General features: G+C 37.4%; 5 protein-coding genes across 5 annotated transcripts; all 5 read left to right on the top strand.

Moving 5' to 3' along the window:
* Nucleotides 1–784: 784 nt before the first annotated feature.
* LOC119475975 (odorant receptor 131-2-like) lies at nucleotides 785–1,894 on the top strand. Its single transcript, XM_037749133.1, has one exon. It carries the CDS (start codon nucleotides 785–787, stop codon nucleotides 1,892–1,894), a length of 1,110 nt encoding a protein of 369 aa, XP_037605061.1.
* Nucleotides 1,895–4,023: 2,129 nt separating this feature from the next.
* Nucleotides 4,024–4,986, top strand: LOC119475976 (odorant receptor 131-2-like). Its single transcript, XM_037749135.1, has one exon. The coding sequence runs from the start codon at nucleotides 4,024–4,026 to the stop codon at nucleotides 4,984–4,986; it is 963 nt and encodes a 320-aa protein (XP_037605063.1).
* A 7,016-nt stretch (nucleotides 4,987–12,002) lies between these two features.
* LOC119475977 (odorant receptor 131-2-like) lies at nucleotides 12,003–12,989 on the top strand. Its single transcript, XM_037749136.1, has one exon. The coding sequence runs from the start codon at nucleotides 12,003–12,005 to the stop codon at nucleotides 12,987–12,989; it is 987 nt and encodes a 328-aa protein (XP_037605064.1).
* Nucleotides 12,990–14,514: 1,525 nt separating this feature from the next.
* On the top strand, nucleotides 14,515–16,678 carry LOC119475978 (odorant receptor 131-2-like). Its single transcript, XM_037749137.1, has 2 exons — nucleotides 14,515–14,553; nucleotides 15,689–16,678. The coding sequence occupies exons 1-2, from the start codon at nucleotides 14,515–14,517 to the stop codon at nucleotides 16,649–16,651; spliced, it is 1,002 nt and encodes a 333-aa protein (XP_037605065.1). The 3' UTR covers nucleotides 16,652–16,678.
* Nucleotides 16,679–23,000: 6,322 nt separating this feature from the next.
* Nucleotides 23,001–24,082, top strand: LOC119475206 (odorant receptor 131-2-like). Its single transcript, XM_037747682.1, has one exon. It carries the CDS (start codon nucleotides 23,051–23,053, stop codon nucleotides 24,020–24,022), a length of 972 nt encoding a protein of 323 aa, XP_037603610.1. The 5' UTR covers nucleotides 23,001–23,050; the 3' UTR covers nucleotides 24,023–24,082.
* The last annotated feature ends 1,503 nt before the right edge of the window (nucleotides 24,083–25,585 follow it).

The raw sequence follows: 25,585 nt of genomic DNA on the forward strand, positions 1-25,585 counted from the left end.
TTATGATTAAGTTATATTATAAATAAATTTATATTTTGATAAGGATAATTATATCAGTAATTAATTTATATTTCTGTATGACACAGATTAAAGGTAATAATTATATTTAGAATAATTATAAATAATAAATATAGTTAGACAACTTTAGGTAAATTGAATTAAAGTATACGGTATGTATGGCTCAATAAGGAAGCTGGTTAATAATTAATAATTGACTTATGGAGAAGGGGTGGGATTAAATAAGTTTATACTTCTTCTCACTCCTTTTCGAATATGTAAATTAAGGCATCAAGTGTTGACTATTTATTTTTCTTATGCTTTTCATTGTATGTAAATATTACTTGTTTCTGACTGTCCACTTGTTGGTATGATCGTTCTTTTTCTTTATTTTTTATTTTATTTTTTTGTATTCTACATGTTCGAAATAAATTTTGAAATGAAAAAAATTAAATGAAGGAAAGTACTTAAGATTTGCAACCCTATAACCCATTACACCTTTTTTAACAAAGCTGGTATGTGATTGTGTCAAGGGAAATGATGTAACGACAGAGCTCATAAACAATTGGTGAGGTAAGGCAAACCCTGCAGACCAGCATCTACCCTGATAAAAGTACGTGGATGATTTGGAGCTTTGCATGTGAAGTCAGTGGCATTTTCTACTGAAAAGATGACAGGTCTTCATTGTTGTAGGAATACAAACTGAAAGAGCGTCCATTTGTTTTTTTTCCTGTTGGATTACATCAAGAGGTTTAACATTTGTATGTCTCTTCAATGTTTCTCTAAGATGTCAAATGCAATTCAATCTCAGACCAACATAACTGTTGGGCTGGGGTTACTGGAAACAGTGTTATTTGCCACTCTGACTACAGTACCATGCTGTGTGTTTATCTTCATTAATGGGGTCATGTTATTCACCTTGAGGAGTAAATTAGTGTTTCGTGAGACCTCCCGTTACATTCTTCTGTTTAACCTCCTTTTTGCAGACACTGTACAGCTGGCACTGAGTCAGTTACTGTACCTCCTGGCTGCTTGTAGAGTAAAACTGACATATCCTGTATGTGGTGTTCTCAGCATGTTCTCCAATCTCACATTTGAAATCTCCCCTCTCACACTGGTGGTGATGTCTCCGGAGAGATATGTGGCTGTGTGCTACCCACTGAGGCACGCTACCATCATCACCACCAGAAACACAGCAGTGGCTATCATTGTGGTTTGGGCCTTCAGTTCACTAAATGTCCTCACACAAGTTCTTTTACTGTTAGATTTTCCATTTGATGACCTGGAGAGCCTGCAGATGAAATATTTTTGTGCCAGAAAAAACATGCTGCTTGGCCTAATGTCTGATGATTATGACAAAGCGTACACTTATTTTCTGTTTGTATCAGCTGGCATGGCAGTCACTTCCTCCTATATTGGTGTGATGATAGCAGCCAGGTCAGCCTCCACAAACAAATCTTCAGCCAACAAGGCTCGTAATACACTGCTGCTGCATCTGGTGCAGCTGGGCCTCAGTCTCTCTTCAACTATATACAACCCCTTGCTTATAGCACTCTCAAAGGTCCTAGACAGGATAGTCTTGGTGCGCATTCAGATTGTTATTTATGTGTGTATTGTCATCTTTCCCAGATGTCTGAGTGCTCTTATCTATGGCATCAGAGACCAGACCATCAGACCTATCCTCATATTCCATCTATGCTGTCGACTGAAACTCTCAAGTCATCCCAGCCAAGGCTGGGCTCTCACTCTAGAATACACAGAAGGCATATCTGTGAAGTCTATCTTAAAACAATGCCTGTCCATGTTTACATTGAAACAGTTTTTGGTCACTGGAATTGTTTCTCGTGTCCAAAGTGATTGTGAAGCTATCCCTCCCTACTCCTATTCCAATGTTTGAGATGGGAGACAAAATCCACAGTCTTTGTTCTGTCAAAAATGCATTCTAAAGTTTAGCTGAAGCTAATGTGAGGCATCAGTAGTCTGGGTTATTCAAACGAAGTGGGTATCTTCAATGTCAGGGACTTGTTTGAACAAAATTCCCTTTTTTATGTTACAATCCCTCCACTGCAGCTCTGCAAGAAAACACTGTGTGGGGAAACAAATACCCACTTGACTTAGTTAACTCAGACTGTTGAAGCCTGATAACAACTTTGGTTGAACTTTGGAATGATTTTTTACACAGATTGAGGACTGCTGATTTTGTCTTCCATCTCTTCCATTGGAATCACATTAGGATAGGATTTCTTCAGGGCCTGTACGGATAAAAGGAATAATTACAGCAAAGACTATTTCAGTGTACATATGGGCATATGAGTATTGTTTAAGACAGACTTGAAAAAATGCGAATGTATTCTTTTGATTAATAAAAAAAAGTATTTCTTCTCTTTTGAATATAGCATATGGAGTGAACGGAATTTATCTTTAAAGTGTTTAAAATGGGATCAGCAGCAATTCATGATATTTATGGCCTACTGTATATAAATACTTCTGTTAAGTAAAATAAACATGATGTGGATATTGCATATGTGATATGTGTTTTATGCAACAAAAATACTTAATTAATCTTTTTCTGTAATATCTCTTATTTGATCATTTATTATGACTATGTCAAACAATACAAATTAACAGCTTGTGTAGTATTTCACTTGAGTAACTAGCACTCCAACTTGAGATCACATTACAATGTTAATTACAAACAACAATAATATCTTACACCAACCATCAATCTCAATATACATAAACGTGGCATACACCTACAAGTTGTAGAATACACTATTATAATGAACATTAATTGATAGCATAGTATTTGGAGACACTGAGCACTTTCCTTATCCGAAGTGAGGGTCAAAGGACAGAGGGTGTTGTAAGATGTACAGATTGTAAAGCCCCTTGAGGCCAATTTGTGATTTGTAATATTAGGCTATATCGACATTACTGGACTTGACACTCTTAAGATGTTATGTTTCATTAACATATGAAGAACTGGAATACACCTCATGGACTTTGTGTGGTTGAGGTTAGTAGAAACTGCACGTGCAATAGACCAGAACCCCCCCCCCCCCCCCCCCCCCCCCCCCTTCCGGCCATGCAGCGCTCAGTCACTGTAACTTCCTCAATCCTCAGTCCAAAAGTTATTGAAAAAAGATTGATGTAATAACTTCTAAAATTCGAAACATGTTTTTATCTAACAAAATATTCTGCTACAATCCATATTGGTTGGTGTTTAGCCTTTCAAAAACAACATTATTACTGTGGATAAAAGCTGTTCACTTTCCCGCACGCACCTGTATTAACGGGGTGGTGTAGCAGCAAACAGCAGCAAGAACACAAAGAAAGTAAGCAGAAGTCAGGACAATGTAAGTCTGAAATATTTGTTATGTTCCATTCTCTTAGTTGTTTCTGTGTCTTTCTTATAAAACTAGGATATACTGTATGTGATTGGAGATTGTTTTTATGAGCGTTGTCTGCATGTCATCTAATATTCAATATTCAATGTGTTTAATATGTTTAGGCCACTACATCTTAATGTTTTATAGGCTACGGAATGCTCTCAGAGAATATGTAATATGGTGCTGTGGAAATAAAGCTTTGATTGAGTCAAAAAACGTATTTAGTATTGTTTGGAATATGCAAAATTTGTCTGTTTTTAGACTTATGATTAATTGATTGATTGATCATTAATGTTACCAATGATCGCTTAAGGAAAGTGCTTTCAATTTGCAATCCTTTCACCCATTAAAACTTGTTTTAACAAAGCTGGTATGTGATTGGGTCAAGGGAAATGATGCAAAAACAGAGCTCATAAGCAATTGGTGAGGTAAGGCAAACCCTGCAGACCAGCATCTACCCTGATAAAAGTATGTGGATGATTTGGAGCGTTGCATGTGAACTCAGTGGCATTTTCTACTGAAAAGATGACGTCTTCATTGTTGTAGGAATACAAACTGAAAGAGCGTCCATTTGTTTTTTCTGTTTGATTACACAAAAAGGTTTAACATTTCTATGTCTCGTCAATGTTTCTCTAAGATGTCAGATGCAATTCAATCTCAGACCAACATAACTGTTGGGCTGGGGTTACTGGAAATAGTGTTATTTTCCACTCTGACTACAGTACCATGCTGTGTGTTTATCTTCATTAATGGGGTCATGTTATTCACCTTGAGGAGTAAATTGGTGTTTCGTGAGACTTCCCGTTACATTCTTCTGTTTAACCTCCTTTTTGCAGACACTGTACAGATGGCACTGAGTCAGTTACTGTACCTCATAGCTGCATGTGGAGTAAAGCTGACATATCCTGTATGTGGTGTTCTCATCATGTTATCCAGTCTCACAACTGCAATCTCCCCTCTCACACTGGTGCTGATGTCTATGGAGAGATGTGTGGCTGTGTGCTACCCACTGAGGCACGCTACCATCATCACCATCAGAAACACAGTAGTGGCTATCATTGTGGTTTGGGTCTTCAGTTCACTAAATATCCTCACACGAGTTATTTTATTGTTAGATTTTCCATTTGATGACCTGGAGACCCTGCAGATGAAATATTTTTGTGCCCATGAAAACATGCTTCTTGGCCCAATGTCTGATGATTATGACAAAGCGTACACCTGTTTTCTGTTTGTATCAGCCACTGTGGCAATCACTTCTTCCTTTATTGGTGTGATGATAGCAGCCAGGACAGCCTCCACAAACAAATCTTCAGCAAACAAGGCTCGTAATACACTGCTGCTGCATCTGGTGCAGCTGGGCCTCAGTCTCTCTTCAACTATATACAACCCCTTGCTTATAGCACTCTCAAAGGTCCTAAACAGGATAGTCTTGGTGCGCATTCAGATTGTTATTTATGTGTGTATTGTTATCTTTCCCAGATGTCTGAGTGCTCTTATCTATGGCATCAGAGACCAGACCATCAGACCCATCCTCATATGCCATCTATGCTGTCGACTGAAACACTCAGTCATCCCAGCCAAGGCTGGGCTCTCACTCTAGAATACACAGAATGAATATTTGTGAAGTCTATCTTAAAACAATGCATGTCCATATTTACATCAAAACTCTTTTTGGTCACTGGAATTGTTTCTCGTGTCCAAAGTGATTGTGAAGCTATCCCTCCCTACTCCTATTCCAATGTTTGAGATGGGAGACAAAATCCACAGTCTTTGTTCTGTCAAAAATGCATTCTAAAGTTTAGCTGAAGCTAATATGAGGCATCAGTGGTCTGGGTTATTGAAATGACATGGGTATCTTCCATGTCAGAGTCTTGTTTGAACAAAATTCCCTCTTTGAGCTACTATCCCTCCACTGCAGTTGTGCAAGAAAACACTGTGTGGGGAAACAAATACCCACTTGACTTAGTTAACTCAGACTGCTGAAGCCTGATAACAACTTTGGTTGAACTTTGAAATGATTTTTTTGCACATATTGATGACTGCTGATTTGGTTCTCCATCTCTTCCATTGGAATCACATTAGGAAGGGATTTCTTCAGGGCATGTACGGATAAAAGGAATAATTAAAATAAAAACTATTTCAATGTACATATGGGCATATGAGTATTGTTTTAGGACAAACTTTAAAAACTGTGAATGTATCCTTCTCATTAATAAAAAAAAAATATTTATTTTTCATTTGAATATGGAGTGAACACAATTTATCTTTAAAAGGTCAAGTGGGATTAGCAGCAATTTATGATGATATTTATGGCCTACTGTATATAAATACTTCTGTTAAGTAAAATAAACATGATATGGATATTGCCTATGTGATATGTGTTTTATGCAACAAAAATAATTATTGATCTTTTTCTGTAATATCTCTTATTTGATCATTTACTATGACTCTATTCACCTACATTTCTGCATGTACAAATTCAAAATATAAAATATGTTTATAAATACAGAGAAATTAGGAAACTAAAAGAGTGTTAACTGCCCTTATATCAAACAATATAAATTAACAGCATGTGTAGTATTTCACTGGAGTAACTAGCACTCCAACTTGAGATCACATTACAATGTTAATTACAAACAACAATAATATCTTGCACCAACCATCAATCTCAATAAACATAAACGTGGCATACACCTACAAGTTGTAGAATACACTATTATATGAACATGAATTGATAGCATAGTATTTGGAGACACTGAGAACTTTCCTTATCCGAAGTGAGGATCAAAGGTCAGAGGGTGTCGTAAGATGTACAGATTGTAAAGCCCCTTGAGGCCAATTTGTGATTTATAATATTAGGCTAATAATTATCAAAATAATTATTAAAAATATTGAATAATATGATTTAATGTATATTAAATCAACCTCGGGGCACCACTCTTTGAAACAAAGAGAAAATGATAGCACATTAATGCAGTCTCATGAATAAGTCTCATGAAGTATACTAAACTATAAATTTGGAACTTTGATTAATAATTAAATTAATAACTATAACCATAAATCACTGTATCAATAGATAGTAAAGGTTGAAGGATTTTGGAGTTCTTGACACAGCAGCGGTTGGCATTATTTACTCTTGTACAATATTAAACAGACCAGGATGTACAGTATAATCCACAAACATTTATTTACAAGATAATAAAGGTTTAAAACACAATATTAATCTAACTTAATAACTAAACTAAACACAGTGTGTGTGTGTGTGTGTGAGAGAGAAAGAGAGAGTGAGGGAGAGAGAGAGAGAGAAAGAGAGGGGGGGGGGGAGACAAGATGACTACTTGTCTCAAGATGTCTGCATGGCCTACAGACAATATGGCTGACTCTGTAAAACTACAAATATGGCTGTATCAAAGATGGCCGCCAGTCACTACATGGCCTCTTTGTTCTTTGGAACACATTTGCTCAGGAAGAACAAAGGGGGTGTGATGTGGGGGTTAAGATTCTCTGAATGTGTATTTTTGTGTTTAAAACCAATTCAGTTTATGTATGTGATCTTAATATGTGTCAGATAATGCAGTGGGTTAGAAAAGATGGTTAGTCTACATGTAAGACGTTTTGTCTATGTATAGCATAACTAAACACATCAGATGTGGCAAAGCCAGCTACCCAAATATCCTTACTGGTTACTCTAGCCTATGACTCATTCAGACATACGTGTGAAAATGGATTCAATAAAATCAAAGGGCTCTCCATTGTTCTCTCTCTTTCTCTTTTGGCCCCGGAGCAAGCTACCAAGCTGCAGAAACAAAGGATTGGACAAGTTTACCTCCAAACTGCACAACTGGATCTCAACACAGCAAAGACTATGACACTGGAACCACATCCTTCTCCAGCTTGGCTCCTCCAACTTCAACAGATGAAACTGCCACTTTTTCTTCCATGAACTGGGTAACGTACTGGACTTATCTTAGCACAGTATTAGCACAGCAACAGCATATGGCTAAGCAAGACTGTTAACTTTGAATTCGGTGAATGTACCTATATTTATTTGGTTTAATGCTAGTTTTATTGCTGTGATATTATTTGTAGTCAGGATATTTGGGTAGCTGGCTTCGCCACATCTGATGTGTTTAGTTATGCTCCACATAGACAAAAGGTCTTGCATGCAGACTAACCATCTTTTCTAACCCACCGCATTATCCGATACATATTAAGATCACTTACATAAACTGTGAATTGGTTTTAAACACAAACATACATATTCAGAGAATCTCAAACTACCACATCAAACACTGTTTGTTCTGACTGAGCACATGTGCTCAGACAAGACAAAGAGGATGTGGTGAGGTCCTGGTGGCCAACTTTGATTTAGCCATCTTTGTAGATTTACAGTGCCCGCCATATTGTCTTTAGGCCACACTCAGCTGCCATCTTGAGACAAATAGCCATCTTGTCTTCATCTCTCCTCTCTCTCTCACACACACATTATGGTGCCCTATGTGAGGCATATTATTAATTTTCAGCATAATTTTGGTTAAAACCAAAAAAAATCTTATTCCACTTCTTAACAAACCAAAACTGTTGACATTCTACACCACTAGTCTTCCACAGGAGTAGACATCCAGCTGTACTAATAACAAGTACATTGTGTTGCGAATTTCAATTTGAGAGATTGTGATTATTATTAACACTTTAAACCCTCATAGTGTTACTTTAAGAAATTGCTATTGCTGCTAATTCAAGTTAACCTTCTCTGTAGAACTTGAAAAATTTTTGGTTCAGCATTTGAATACCAGGTATTCAATGCAATCTAGCCACAATCTGTCACAATTTCCTTTTAATTTGAGTTTTCCATTAATTAAGATACACCACAGCGTGTCACCGGCCCTGTGTAACATAAAGAGCTTGTATCTGGCTGTTACTGCCATGCATTCCAGCCTGTGTGTGTTAAATAGAACCTGAGATAGAGCCACAGTGTGCTACAAGCCCTGTGTTATAAGATTTGTATCTTTTTGTTACGGCCTTGCATTTCAGTTAGTGCATATTAAAAGTTTGTAAGCAAACTTATTTTGTAAACCTGCATTTACTTTAACTGGCCCTAATATGTTATGCCCACTAGAGCCACTAGTTGGTGCCATAGTCACCCGTCTTCCACAGGAAGCTACTTCCTATAGTATAGGCCAGCACATTATTTGTTAGGCTAGTGTTCCACCCAAGCACCACAACAAGGTGTCCGCTAACGCAACACCATAAACAACAACATTGTTTCTGTAATAGACAACCTGTAGAATTTCACCCTCCATTCCTGGCACAACAGTGGAGAACCCCTGTGTAGAGCTTTTTATTTCCTCCTTAGTACAGAAACTAAACCCTGGCTGCCCTGAACTCATCAACATGCTGAGTTTCAGTGAGTGCAGGAAGGAATTAGAATCGCTACTCACTTACAGGTATGATGCGCAGACCGCATCCAAAGACCCATTGTTGAAATGCTTGCTACTGATCTTTCACAGGCAAACAAGCCTTGCCATTCAGAGTAAAGCAGCCCTGGAAAAGGAGGTAGATTCCTAGGTAGATTGCTTGTCTCCTCCATGAAGTTCAGAGAGCTAATAAGAAAATGATGTGTTACTTAGGAAACCTGCATTAGTCAGAGTCAGATCTTTGCTCACACAGAGAAATTGTTAGGGCTTAGACTAGAATGTCTGTCTCCATCACAGTCATCAGCCATTGTGATTCTGGCTACTCAGATTCACTCTTCTCACTTGATGAGAGGTTAACTCCCTCTCCACTCAGAAGTTAAGGATTTCTAACTGACTCAAAGTACTTGGGAATGAAGTCAGCTCCTCAACCTCCACTGAGAGAAACACTGAAGTGCTACCTGACTTTTAATCTTTCTGATACAGATAGTGAGGATACATGCAGTATATCTTCAAGAAGATATCCTGCCTTATGTTCTTAGCCACTGAGAAATGACACTTTCATCCATGCTCTTCCCTCTGAAGGTTCAGCTTGTTCAGCCTCCTTTCCACTCTGGCACGAGAGTGATGACAGCTGTGAAACCCCTGCCTCCCAGCCAAAGAGAACTGTAGCCATGATACACATGTCCATAGCAATGCTAGCCCAGTCTCGCCTTCATTAGAAAGGACACCACAGTGTTCCACCTTGAAGTTCTTGGGTTAATGGCTAAGGGCATTGAACATTTTGATCCAGACAACTGTGATCATCATGTTGACGACTATGTTAGAGAATTAGATCACAATCTAATCGACTTGCCATATGCAACCCAAAGAGAGAAAGTTAAACTTACGTGGAAAACCAGCTCTAAAGCTGTGCACAAGTTTAGAGTCACAACCTCTGAGTGTCAGAAATGACTATAGTGAGCTCCGTCAAGCACTAATAGAAGAATGCTCTTCTACTGCTGACGTGACCACAGAGATGTTTGCAGCCCTCCAAAATTAACATTCTTGTAGTGAGAATGCTAGAGATTACTACAAACGTTTAAGGTATACATACTTCCAAGGTAAGAATGCACCAGGCTTAGAAGAAAACGCCATCTTCGAGTCCTTGTTTATGCAAAACCTGCATCCATGTGTACACACCAACATTGTACTCAGGACGCGTCAAGGTAACCCCTCACTGTACGAAATAAGAAAGATGACAGATAGTTTGGGAAACTGTAGTCAGTTCCAAAAAGAAGGGGAAACCAACTGAGCCTGCGAGCTCAAACACTGAAGCATCATGCAGATCTCCTGATACCTAAAATGATCGCTCTCACAACAGGTTGAAGGGGGGTCACGAAAGGCTGCATAAGGACACTGAGCGTCAATGCCATGTCCACCAATTGCGTCAAGATAGCCATTCACACAACAGAAGTGTTAGAAAGCCATACTCAGAAATTCTAATTCAGAATTGGCGTGACCAGCCAAAAGACCGGTCTGACGATGATCGCAACATCTTTGACCACAGTTCAGAACATGGACATAATCTATCAAGCAGCGATAGCGCCACTGAGTGCCTCTCTGCCTCTGGCTACCTGAAGTGTTACAGCCCTGAGCCGTGAGTTAAACATAAGAGCTCCAGAGTGATCTTCCCACAGTACCAGCTAACACGTAGCTAACAGTGAGACAGATGCTTATTTACGGGGCCTTAATTTGCTTTATTGTTTTGCTGTTACATAGGCAAACTTGAGTTTGTTAGCAAAAGCAAAAATTCTAAATTCTGATTGGACTCAGACACCACTGCCCAGATTCACAAGTACACTTGGACCAACTCCTTGGTAGTATCTTGTTATGAGATCACTAGTGCAAAACACTAGCTTAGGACACCACATTATGACCTCACAGAAACAGTCATACACATGTCCTTATCATTGTTTAGGTGACACTCTTTCTCACTAACAAACTTTTCTAACCCGGCACATGTCCGACACACATTAAGATCACATACATAAACTGTGAATTGGTTTTAAACACAAACATACACACTAACTACTAAAACTACCACATCACACAACCCTTTGTACTAACTGAGCACATATGCTCCGAAAGACAAAGAGACCATTGTGTTTGATGTCCTGGTGGCCATCTTTGATTCAGCCATTTTGGTAGTTTCACATGGTCTGCCCTATTGTTTTGTAGTCTGTGCAACCTCAGTCACCATTTTGAGACAGAGGGCCATCTTATCCTTGTCTCTTACACAGACAAACAGACAGGCGCACGCATGCACGCACACACAGATGTTTAGTTTAGTTATTTAGTTGGATTAATATTGTGTTTTAAACCTTTATTGTCTTGTAAATATATATTTGTGGAATATACATACTGGTCTCTTTAATGTGGCATAAAAGTCAATAATGCACTCCGCTGCTATGAAAAGAACTACGAAATCCTTCAGTTGTTACTAGCTATTGATATGGTGATTTATGGTTATAGTTCTTAATTTAATTATTAATCAGAGTTCCAAATTGATAGTTTAGTATACTTTATGAGACTTATTTATGAGGCGACATGAATTTAATATCAATTTCTCTTTGTTTCAAAGAGTGGTGGCCTCAGGATGATTTAATATACATTAAATCATATTATTCAATATAATTAATAATTATTTTGATAATTATTTATTCCTTTTGATAGTCATTTCAATGTCTTTTGAGCTCATGTACCAACATAATTTGGTGCCCCGTTATTATTTAAATATATTGATAATCTATTAATATTAATTTTGGTGATATTAATAATTATGTTAAATATTGTCTAATAACTAGACTAGATTATTTGCATCACCAACAATTGTTAATGTTACCAATGATCAATTAAGGAAAGTGCTTTCAATTTGAAATCCTATCAACCATTAATACATGTTTTAACGATGCATGTATGGGATTGTGTCAAGGGAAATGATGTAATGACAGAGCTCATAAACAATTTGTGAGGTAAGGCAAACCCTGCAGACCAGCATCTACCCTGATAAAAGTACGTGGATGATTTGGAGCTTTGCATGAGAACTCAGTGGCATTTTCTACTGAAAAGATGACATGTCTTCATTGTTGTAGGAATACAAACTGAAAAAGGGTTCATTTGTTTTTTTCTGTTTGATTATATCAAGAGGTTAAACATTTTTATGTCTCTTCAATGTTTCTCTAAGATGTCAAATGCAATTCAATCTCAGACAAACATCACTGTTGGGCGGGGGGTACTGGAAAGAGTGTTATTTATCACTCTGACTACAGTACCATGCTGTGTGTTTATCTTCATTAATGGGGTCATGTTATTCACCTTGAGGAGTAAATTAGTGTTTTGTGAGACCTCCCGTTACACTCTTCTATTCAACCTCCTTTTTGCAGATACTGTTCAGCTGGCACTGAGCCAGTTACTGTACTTAATAGCTGCATGTAGAATAAGGCTGACATATCCTGTGTGTGGTGTTCTCAGCATGCTCTCTTATCTTACATTTGAGATCTCCCCTCTCACACTGGTGCTGATGTCTCTGGAGAGATATGTGGCTGTGTGCTTCCCACTGAGGCACGCTACCATCATCACCATCAGAAACACAGCAGTGGCTATCATTGTGGTTTGGGCCTTCAGTTCACTAAATATCCTCACACGAGTTCTTTTACTGTTAGATTTTCCATTTGAAGACATGGAGAGCCTGCAGATGAAATATTTTTGCGCCAAAGAAAACATGCTACTTGGCCCATTGTCTGATGATTATGAAAAAGCGTACACTTACTCTCTGTTTGTATCAGCTGGAGTGGCAGTCACTTCCACCTATATTGGTGTGATGATAGCAGCCAGGTCAGCCTCCACAGACAAAGCTTCAGCTCATAAGGCTCGTAACACTCTGTTGCTTCATCTGGTGCAGCTGGGCCTCAGTCTCTCTTCAACTATATACAACCCCTTGCTTATAGCACTCTCAAAGGTCCTAAACAGGATAGTCTTGGTGCGCATTCAGATTGTTATTTATGTGTGTATTGTTATCTTTCCCAGATGTCTGAGTGCTCTTATCTATGGCATCAGAGACCAGACCATCAGACCCATCCTCATATGCCATCTATGCTGTCGACTGAAAGTCTCAGTCATCCCAGCCAAGACTGGGCTCTCACTGTAGAATACACAGAATGAATATTTGTGAAGTCTATCTTAAAACAATGCATGTCCATATTTACATCAAAACTCTTTTTGGTCACAGGAATTGTTTTTCTTGTTCAAAATGGCTATGAAGACATCCCTCCCTACTCCTATTCCAATGTGTGAGATGGGAGACAAAATCTACAGTCTTTGTTCTGTCAAAAATGCATTCTAAAGTTTAGCTGAAGCTAATATGAGGCATCAGTAGTCTGGGTTATTGAAACAAAGTGGATACCTTCCATGTCAGGGACTTGTTTGAACAAAATTCCCTCTTTCAGTTACTATCCCTCCACTGCAGCTCTGTAAGAAAACAATGTGTGGGGAAACAAATACCCACTTGACTTAGTTAACTCAGACTGTTGAGGCCTGATAACAACTTTGGTTGAATTTTGGAATGATTTTTTTGCACAGATTGAGGACTGCTGATTTTGTCTTCCATCTCTTCCATTGGAATCACATTAGGAAGGGATTTCTTCAGGGCCTGTACGGATGAAAGCAATAACTACAGCAAAAACTATTTCAATGTACATATGGGCATATGAGTATTGTTTTAAGACGGACTTTAAAAAATTTGAATGTATTCTTTTGATTATTAAAAAAAAGTATTTCTTATTTATTTGAGTATGGCATATGGAATGAACGGAATTTATTTTTAAAATGTTCAAAATGGGATAAGCAGCAATTGATGATGATATTTATGGCCTACTGTATATGAATACTTCTGTTAAGTAAAGAAAAAATAATGTGGATATTGCCCATGTGCTATTTATTATGCAACAAAAATAATTAATCTTTTTCTGTAATATCTCTTATTTGATCATTTACTATGACTTTGTTCACTTACATTTCTGCATTAACAAACTCAAATTATAAAATATGTATATAAATAAAGACAAATTAGGAAACTACAAGAGTGTTAACTGCCCTCATTCAAACAAAACAAATGAAAAGCTTGTGTAGTATTTCACTTGATTAACTAGCACTCCAAATAAAGATCATTACAATTTAATTACAAACAACAATTATATCTTCCACCAACCATTAATCTCAATAAAAATGAAGGTGACATACACCTACAAGTTGTAGAATACACTATTATATGAACAATAATTGATAGCATAGTGTTTGGATGCACTGAGCACTTTGAGCACTTTCCTTATCCGAAGTGAGGGTCAAAGAACAGAGGGTGTCGTAAGATGTACAGATTGTAAAATCCCTTGAGGCAAATTTGTGATTAGTGATATTAGGCTATATTGACATTACTGGACTTGACACTCTTAAGATGTTATGTTTCATTAACATATGAAGAACTGGAATACACCTCATGGCCTTTGTGTGGTTTACGTTAGAAGAAACTGACGTGCAGTAGTTGATCTCATGTGCCTTGCAAACTGATAGATTTAGGAATTATTGAAGAGGCTCTCTAAGATGAACACCTGTTGTTTTGTTAATATGAATGTAACTTAAGTGGTAAGAGTTAATAATAGTTAGTGTTTCCCTAAAAAATGTCCATGGACATGCTCCCAATAACTACTCCAAGCTGGGTAGGTGCTGCTGCATCATGAGCCATTTTCTTATACAAACTCCTGAAAATGTCCAAACAATCAGGTACAGACGTTGTCCAGATTTGCCCCTACAACTATGTTGTACACAAAAGGAGATGGTGTGTGTCAGACGTGTTCTCACCTACAGGAAATACTTGGTTTGGTTTAGGCTAGGGGTGGCAATTGCAGCAAGAGACTTGAATACGGATGACGCCACATGGCATGGATTAGACCACAGTCACGTAGTCGGTTCGTAATTTGGTAATAAACAACTGAGTCTCTTGCTGTTCCTTGAATTTGTCGGACGATTTCAGTGTCGGTCCAGAAATCCAAGAATCTCGTTGTCTCTCCAGCTACGCATTTTCGTTGACATCTTTGCTTAAATTACTTTTCTTCTTTGCCCTCGGATGTTTATATTTTCAGGTTTCGCACCAGCCACATGATAGAACCGTCATCAACAAGCCCACTCGCTGGCCGTGAATTCTCCGGACAGTGATCGTCTCCATTCTCACATGGGCACAATCGGATATTACAAAGACTTTGTACTAGGGAGCTGGCAGGGTAAAGTATTTTGAATGTCCGGTTCAACTGATTCTGACATTTGCGTTCTCATATACAGTACAACTCCTTCGGGTATTGTCATTTGATCTTTTTCAATTCAATTGATTTTATATAGCATCAATTCATAACTTAAGTTATCTTGAGTCACTTTGAAAATAGAGCAGGTCTAAACCATACTGTATAATTTCAGGAGAAAAGATTTTCAGGATTGCAGTGCATTTATGAAAGGTTGGGTACGATGACGAGGATCAGGGGATTGAGGAGGTGGTGGTACAGACATTACATCACCTTTTTTTTTTTAACAATGCTGGCATGTGATTGTCTTCAGAAAAGTGATGTAACAACACAGCTCATAAACAATAGGTGAAGGAAGGTAAACCCTTCAGAGAAGCTTCTACCCTGATAAAAGTATGTAGATGATTTGGAATTTTGCATGTGAACTAATTGCCATTCTCTGCTCAAAAGATGACTCATCTTCATTGTTGTAGGAATACAAACTGAAAAAGGGTCCATGTTTCTGTCTAATTACATCAAGAGTTTATACATTTTATGTCTCTTCAATGTTTTCTCTAAGATGTCAAATTTAATTCAATCTCAGACCAACATCACTGTTGGGCGTGGGGTACTGGAAAGAGTATTATTTATCACTCTGACCACAGTACCATGCTGTGTGTTTATCTTCATTAATGGGGTCATGTTATTCACTTTGAGGAGTAAATTAGTGTTTCGTGAGACCTCCCGTTACATTCTTCTATTCAACCTCCTTTTTGCAGACACTATACAGCTGGCACTGAGCCAGTTACTGTACTTAATAGCTGCATGTAGAATACGGCTGACATATCCTGTTTGTGGTGTTTTCAACATGCTCTCTGATCTCACATTTGAAATCTCCCCTCTCACACTGGTGCTGATGTCTCTGGAGAGATATGTGGCTGTGTGCTACCCACTGAGGCACGCTACCATCATCACCATCAGAAACACAGCAGTGGCTATCATTGTGGTTTGGGCTTTCACTTCACTTAATGTCTTCACACGAGTTATTTTACTGTTAGATTTCCCATTTGACGACCTGGAGAGCCTGCAGATGAAATATTTTTGCGCCAAAGAAAACATGCTACTTGGCCCAATGTCTGATGATTATGACAAAGCGTACACTTACTCTCTGTTTGTATCAGCTGGAGTGGCAGTCACTTCCACCTATATTGGTGTGATGATAGCAGCCAGGTCAGCCTCCACAGACAAAGCTTCAGCCCAGAAAGCTCGTAATACACTGCTGCTTCATCTGGTGCAGCTGGGCCTCAGTCTCTCTTCAACTATATACAACCCCTTGCTTATAGCACTCTCAAAGGTCCTAAACAGGATAGTCTTGGTGCGCATTCAGATTGTTATTTATGTGTGTATTGTCATCTTTCCCAGATGTCTGAGTGCTCTTATCTATGGCATCAGAGACCAGACCATCAGACCCATCCTCATATTCCATCTATGCTGTCGACTGAAATTCTCAGTCATCCCAGCCAAGGCTGGGCTCTCACTCTAGAATACACAGAATGCATATTTGTGAAGTCTATCTTAAAACAATGTATGTCCATATTTACATCAAACTGTTTTTGGTCACAGGAATTGTTTTTCTTGTTCAAAATAGAAATGGTTCAAAAGACATCCCTCCCTGCTCCTATTCCAATGTGTGAGATGGGGGACAAAATCTACAGTCTTTGTTCTGTCAAAAATGCATTCTAAAGTTTAGCTGAAGCTAATATGAGGCATCAGTAGTCTGGGTTATTGAAACAAAGTGGGTACCTTCCATGTCAGGGATTTGTTTGAACAAAATTCCCTCTTTGAGTTACTATCCCTCCACTGCAGCTCTGCAAGAAAACACTGTGTGGGGAAAAAAATACACACTGGATTTAGTTAACTCAAACTGCTGAAGCCTGATAACAACTTTGGTTGAACTTTGGAATGATTCTTTTGCACAGATTGAGCACTTCTGATTTTGTCTTCCATCTCTTCTATTGGAATCACATTAGGAAGGGATGTACAGATGAAAGGAATAATTACAGCAAAAAAATATTTCAATGTAGATATAGGCATATGAGTATTGTTTCAAGACAGACTTTGAAAAAATGTGAATGTATCCTTTAATTATTAAAAAAAAATATTTATTTTTTATTTTAATGTGGAGTGAAAAGAATTTATCTTTAAAACATTCAAGTGGGATTTGCAGCACTTTATGATGATATTTATGACCTACTGTATATACATATATACTTCTGTTAAGTTAAATAAAAATAATGTGGATATTGCCTATGTGCTGTGTCTTACGCAAAAATATTAGAGTAAGAACAAAGTTCATGCTATAAGTCTGTGGTGACAGGAATCACATTTTTAATTTCTGGACAAACAGTGCCTCTTGTTATTTCAAGATTTACAGATTTCAATTCATCTTTTTCTGTAAAATCTCAAGTTTGATAATTTACTAGGACTCTGTACATTTACATTCCTGCATTTACAAATTCTAAATATAAAATATTTATATAGATACACAAAAATTAGGAATCTACAAGAATGTTATTTAACAGTGGAAAGCAATATGAAAGTGCATAAACAGATTTTAATTATAGAAAGTATCGTATCGGTATCGGTATCGGTATCGGTATCGATATTGGTATCGATATTGATATCAATATTGGCGATTCCTGCCCTGTATTACTTGATATCGGATCAAAAACAAAGTTTGTGGTATCACCCACACCTATTAAACAGCGCACCTGCAAAAAAAGAGTGCCAAAATGAATAAAATAAAACGCAAGGGAGGCACAGAGAAAGTACGCGCCAAAAAAAGACAGGCCCTTCAGGCCCAAGGCTGTAGCCCAGAATGTTTTATGAATAGCCCCAGACATTTCACACCCTTTTAGCGATTTGCTGCTCAGAGAAAACTCAGTCAGCGGCTTCTCAGCCAGCATCTCTCCTTCTCCTCTCTTGCTGTCGCCAGGTCATTTTGTCATAATTTAAGCCTTTGTGAAGCTCGACAAAATATTTATATAATTCTACAATTTCATTTAGCAGACGCTTTTGTCCAAAGCGACGTACATTTGACAGTTTGTACAACACAAGCAAGGATCTAGATAGGATAGAACAATGTGAGTAAGTTCCAACAACAGCTTTAAGTCCGATTGGAAACAGGGGTCGACAGGCAGTACACAGAAGCAATGCACCCTGTGCAATTTTTTTTTCTTTTTGTCATCACCATCATTAACAGTAAATGAATTACACATCTATCTGTCAAATTACCAAGAAGTAGACCCAATATGAAAAGTGCTGGATCTAAAGTAAAATTAATACCCAACACCTGTTTAATTTCCTTTTGAATGTTCTTCCAGAAAGCCAAGAGCTTTGGACAATCCCAAAAATATATGTGCTGAAATAAGAAATGCTTCATCCCTGGACACTTTCAAAAAACACCTCAAGCACCACCTGTTCATCAAGGTCTATGATATCAGCTGACTCTTCCTATATATCACTCTTTTAATTACTTAGCTACAGTTTTTCCTCTGTGTTATTTATTAGTATGATTTTGTGTGCCCTCTTTGTAAAGCGTCCTTGGGTTTCTTGAAATGCGCTATATAAGTCCAATTTATTATTATTATTATTATTATGATTATTATTATTATATGTGTGAAGTCCCCGAGCAATCCACAACCCCTCCAACATAGTTCAGATGTATTACTATATTTTGAAGTGATAGATGGAGTGCTAAAATGCAGCGTTTGCACCTTCCATTCAAATTCCTTCCATGTTGGACTGTTAGCTAGTTTATGTCCTGCTTTGAACATTTCCTCCCATTTTAATCTGTTATCATAAAATATGTTTCCAACTCCCATTTTTCTTTGACATCCGTATTGATAGCACAGGACTGTTTAACTTTGCTATTGCACATGTATTGATTTGATTAATGTATTCACTAAGCTCTATTGTTGTGATATCAGGATATTTGGGTAGCTGGCTTCGCCAAAGTAGATGTGCTAGTTATGCTTAACACCAACACAGTCTCACATGCACACTAACCATATTTTTTTACCCTGTGCCATTTATCCTACACAGATTTTGATCACATATACTCTGAATTGGCCTGAAACAAAGATATACAAACAGAGGGTTTGAAATTGTAGCAAATTGTAGCCATTTTTATTTCAATAAAATGACAAATCCTTAAAGTCTGATTCTTTTCCTTTTGTCCTCATCTCTCGTTAGACAATAGCAAGGTACATGGCTAACTCCTAGCAAAATATCTGTCCTATAATAAACAGAGGTGCCTAAAGCAATAAAAAAAATGTTTAAGAAGTTTATGTAAGTTAAAATAAAGCTACATAAATGATGAAAACTTCATCAATATTTACTTATATTGTGCTCCAGGGATTTTCTTTTTTATTGACACAAAAACGACTACAAAATGTGCAATAATCACAAATAAATAACAGCAATAACCCATAAAAACAAATTTGATCATATGTAGGCCTATAAACAAATTAATACATAAATAGACAGTAGCTTATATCAACACATAAAATTAAAAAAAAATGGTTTTGTTGAGACTGTCTATCAATCTTCTGCACTGCATTTCAGTACCTGTGACAGCACCCTTCATACACACACACCCTTTACACAGAACAAAGTATATCTCATAATAATTAAAGATGGAGTCTGTAATTCTGGAGAAAGATTGTTGATAGTTAAACTCAACACCCAAAAAAATACACCCCTCCCGTCAGTACTCTTTCAGAACATTAGCATGTGCCAGATTTCCACTGCCTTTCTATTTATATATCCATACATCCTTTTCCCTGTCCAGGCTGGAATAGTGTTGTGTTGTAGGGCTGTACCGAATAGTTTGAAAGTTCATTCATAACGTTGACATTACAATTCTAAATCAACAGTGAATGCCGCACAGCTTTTTTTTTTTGCATGTATCTTAATTCTGTTTGCAGATAAAGATTAGGCTACACTAATCAGTGTTTCCCTTATATTCATTCTGCAGCGGCGCACTGCGTTCATTGATATCCACTGCTCTTGTGTTTCAGTATTTGGGGTTTACAGGCATGGGTTAAGGTATGTGATAAACAACATGTTGAAATAGTATAAATTTACTTTCAGGTGTTAATATTGTTTTTACCCCAGATATTAATAGCTCCATTAATGAATACATACAATGACCATGTATTGTAATACATATGATTACATGTGTTGGGGGAGTGAAGTTAAAGGTCAATCAATGAAAAACAATGTTTAAATTAAATTAGAATTTTAAAGGAACATTCAAAAAATGTGATACATTTGGATATTGGTTCAGGTTGTAGGAGCTTCACACACAGCAGCGTACAAAGGTGATGAATCAGAGAATATGTTTTCAGAAATAAGGTATTTCGGTGCATTATCAAGGTCTATTTTATGCAAAATAGAATCATATTCATTGTAATCTTTAATCGTAATGACTTATTTATCAGTTACAATATTTAGTTCCTCCATCAACCGCTTCAAAGTATTTTTAAAAGAAATATGTTCTATTAACTCCTCTACTGTTTTTCAAATTATCAAAGTCCCTTGTCTGTGGTGTATGATCAGTGGTTGTCACAATCAAAACATTTCCTTTAAAGATATATGCTTTCAAGGCCATGATTACTGATATTTAAATTAAAGAAGTACGAACAACAAAATCCTAAATGATTCTACATTTATCCTAATTCTTCCAAATTGGAAAGATGCTGTTAGATAGATAGATAGATAGATAGATAGACTTTATTGTCATTGTCATTGAAAACAACGAAAAACAGTTTAGCAGCTCTTTGCAGTGAAAAACAAACATTAAAACATTCAGTCACAAAGTAGAACAATAAATAAGTAAATGCAAGTTGATTTCCTGAACTTGCTGATGACATTTATTCTCTATATGTCTGTGTGTTCTATAACAATAATTACAATATAGTAAAAAAAAGTGTGGCTTAGTTTTGCAACAGTATTTTATATTTTCTCTGATAATAATTCTACGTTCCTCCTAATTCTTCCAAATTGGAAAGATGCTGTTGTCATGTTCACAATGGTAAATACGATGACATGGACTAGGGCAGGACTTTTCAAAGTCCAGACCAAGGTCTGCATCCGGACCGAACGGAATGTCAATTCGGACCCAGACGATAATTCGTAATTAGGAATGGGTACCAAAAACCCGGAAATAAACGGGCAGCGGTGCTAAATTATTAAAGACTGTAGTATTGATAAGCTCCAACGTTATCGGTTCCCTTATCATTACTTTTTTACATTTTGTTGTAATTTATTATCACGCTGCAGCATCTCCACACAAACACACAGCGAAGTCAGCAAACACCAGATCAGAGAGGCTGCGGTGGGGACAGTAAAGTGAACCAGGTGAAGTAAAGATAACTACAATAACTATGCTTGTTACTGTAAGTGCAAAAAAACTTTCCGAGTAAAAAGCTGATAATTTATTAATACACCCGTTCAACAAGCATAAAGATGTAAACATGTAAAAGCGATATTTCAATCTGCTCTGTCCAAAGTCTGGAGGCTACGATACTTTGATACCCATCTCTACTCGTGATATGAATTCAATACCAGGGTCTGACATTATCACCCGCCAAGTGCGGGTAAATTGTTGGCAGTGGCGGGTGAAATCATCAGGATATCCGCCACTTTGGCAGACAGGGAAAATAATAGTGATGGGAATAGAGAACCGTAGTTGTCTGATTCCTTGGCATTTCATGCCTCCGTGACTATCATTTCCTATTATTGATGCTTAAAGACAATTACGCATGCACAATGAAGCATACGCATGCTGTATCATGTTTCAGTCTGTTTAGGATCGGAGAAACGGCGGAGAGGAAAAAAAAGCGCTCAAAACAATGACGCTGCTGAACATGAGGGGATGCACCTTATTTTTCCCTGATAATGCGACACTGTAAACCACAAATTTGTGTGGAAATCAGCAGGATGAGTGTTCGTAAGGTTAGCTGTTAGAAGCCAGTGGGCAGCACAGTGCTGCTGGATAAATAGCAGAGCTACTAACGTTAACGGAGTTTCCATTGAGTTACATTATAAGGCGTTCAAGCTCTTCTCAGTAAAAACTATTGGGTGAAGATAAATTACAACGTTGTCATGATGTGTTTAAATGTAATCTTGTGAAAGTAAGTTTTTGGCAAGAAACTTGAATAAATCCATTTGTTTGAAGGAGATGTTTTCACATCAATATAAAATATATATTGGAGACAGAATTATGACCTGTTTAACTTCCTAACAACTGACTAAGATTTTTTATAATCAAAGCAAATATTTAAATAATCATAATAATTTGAATAGTATGTTTTTATGCAAATAATCTCTGTAGATGACAATAAAAAATTACAGTACAGTACTGTGTGCAGTAGCCACCCTCCCCCAAAAAATAGGGATCCCCGGAAGCCACGGTGTAATTCGAAAACTGTAATTTTCCATGCATATAATGTTTTAATGTTTAAAGTTTTTTATGTGAAATATATCGGACACTGAATGACATCAGATCTAAAATGTTATAAGAAACATACACAAATACAGAAATAACTTTGAAAGGATTACATCACCCATGACTGATATTTACAGATCTAATTAACATGTTAATGTATGATGGTATCACATGAAGTGGGTGTGAGGAATGAGTTCTTCAAATGCAGGTGAGGACAATCAAACCCTGCAGACCACTTCTGCTCACATGGAATCAGGCATGGCCTGAAAATGTATGTGGTTAACTTTCTGTTTTGCATGTGAACTAAATAGACATCTCTGCAAAATCAATGGATTTTTTTTACTTTTCTAAGATTACAAACTGTGCAAGAATAATTGTGTTATAATAACCATCTCGATTTTAACGGGCTCCTATAAATGTGTCTCTATTATGTCGTATGCAACTTCATCTCAGACCAACATCACAGTTGGACAACAGAAATGGGGAATACTGGAAATTGTATTGTTTTCTACTCAAATTACAGTACCATGCTGTGTGTTTCTCTTCATTAATGGGGTCATGTTATTCACCTTGAGGAGTAAATTGGTCTTTCGTGAGACCTCCCGTTACATTCTTCTGTTTAACCTCCTTTTTGCAGACACTGTACAGATGGCACTGAGCCTGTTACTGTACCTACTGGCCACATGTAAAATAACATTAACATATCCTGTATGTGGTGTTCTTGCCATGCTTGCTGATCTCATAAATGTAATCTCCCCTCTCATACTAGTGCTGATGTCTCTGGAGAGATGTGTGGCTGTGTGCTACCCACTGAGGCACGCTACCATCATCACCATCAGAAACACAGCAGTGGCTATCATTGTGGTTTGGTCCTTCAGTTCACTACATATCCTCACACAAGTTATTTTACTGTTAGATTTTCCATTTCAGGACATGGAGAGCCTGCAGATGGAAAAGTTTTGTGCCCCAGAAAACATGCTGCTTGGCCAAATGTCTGATGATTATAAAAAAGCGTTTTCTTATTTTCTGTTTGTATCAGCTGGTGTGGCAGTCACTTCCTCCTATATTGGTGTGGTCATAGCAGCCAGGTCAGCCTCCACAGACAAAGCTTCAGCTCATAAGGCTCGTAACACTCTGCTGCTGCATCTGGTGCAGCTGGGCCTCAGTCTCTCTTCAACCATTTACAACCCCGTGGTTTTCGCCATCTCAAAAGTCACTGACAGATTAGCAATCGTGCGTATCCGGACAATTCTTTATGTGTGTATTATCCTTTTTCCCAGATGTCTGAGCGCTCTCATCTATGGCATCAGAGATCAGACCATCAGATCCAACCTGAAGTACCATCTATGTTGTAGACTGAAACTGTCGCTCATCCCAGCCAAGGCTGAGGTCTCACCCTAGAATACAGTGAATTATTCAACCATTATTCTCATTTAAGAGATGAATAGTGATTGGAAACAAAGCTCAATTTCTTGAAATGTTATACATAGAATATGATAAAAAGCATTACATTTCATAAAAATGCAAGTTAATTTCCTACTCTTGCTAATGACATTTATTTCTCTATATGTCTGTGTGTTCTATATCAATAATTACAATATATGAAAATAATTGTGGCTTAGTTTTGCAAGTTTTTTATATTTTTTCTGAATTATTTATACTCCGCACATACTACATTTGAGATTAATATGTTTTATATTGTCATCAACTGTAATACAACAAATGGGTTTAAATATGTGTAGAGATACATATACATTGAACACTTTTAACTTCAGACTCTGTGTAACCTGTTGCAAAATTTGCAAGAAATTAGAGTTAAGGTATGTGATAAACAAAATGTTCAAATAATATAAATTTACTTTCTATAAAAAGTTACTTTTAGGTGTTAATATTGTTTTTACACCAGATATTAATTGCTCCATTAATTAATACATAAAAATACCATGTAATGTAATAGATATGATAACATGTGTTGTGGGAGTGAAGTTAAAGGTCAATCAACGTAAAACAATGTCTAAATAAATTAGAATTTTAAAGGAACATTCAAAAAATGTGATACATTTGGATATTGGTTCAGGTTGTAGAAGCTTGACACACAGCAGTGCACAAAGGTGATGAATCAGAGAATATTTTTTCAGGTATAAGGTATTTAGGTGCATTAACTGGCTCAATTTTATGCTGAATAAAATCATATGCATTGTAATCTTTAATTCTAATGACTTATTTATGAGTTACAATATTTAGTTCCCCCATCAACTGCTTCAAAATATTTTTAAAAGAAATATGTTCTATTAACTCCTCTACTGTTTTTCAAATTATCAAAGTCCCTTGTCTGTGGTGTATGATCAGTGGTTGTCACAATCGAAACATTTCCTTTAAAGATATATGCTTTCAAGGCCATGGGGGGGAAGGGGGCGAGGAGGGGGGGGGTTCTACACACTTGACAGCCTGTGGGTAAAAGCTGTTTCGTAGTCTGTTTGTGTGTGTTGTGTTTAAATCCAGGTTGTTATGGGAACACCATTGTGTCAGATGTTGGATCTCCTCCCTGTAGGCTGTCTCGTTGTTGTTGGTTATCAGTCCTACTACAGCAGTGTCGTCTGCAAATTTGACCATGGTGTTGGTGGGGTGAATAGTTGAGCAGTCATATGTGAAGAGGGAGTAGAGAAAAGGACTGAGGACGCACCCCTGTGGTGTTCCAGTGCTCAGGTTCAGAGTGGCCGAGGTGTGGTCCCCCATGAAGATGAGTTGTCATGTTCACAAAGGTAAATACGATGACATGGACTAGGGAAGGACTTTTCAAAGTCCCGACCAAGGTCCAAATCTGGACCGAACGGAATGTTAATTCGGACCCAGACGATAATTCGTAATTAGGAATGGGTACCAAAAACCCGGAAATAAACGGGCACCAGTGCTAAATTATTAAAGACTGTAGTATTGATAATCTTCGACGTTATCGGTTCCCTT

The sequence above is a fragment of the Sebastes umbrosus genome, chromosome 17, assembly GCF_015220745.1.
Source record: "Sebastes umbrosus isolate fSebUmb1 chromosome 17, fSebUmb1.pri, whole genome shotgun sequence".
NCBI lineage: Eukaryota > Metazoa > Chordata > Actinopteri > Perciformes > Sebastidae > Sebastes > Sebastes umbrosus.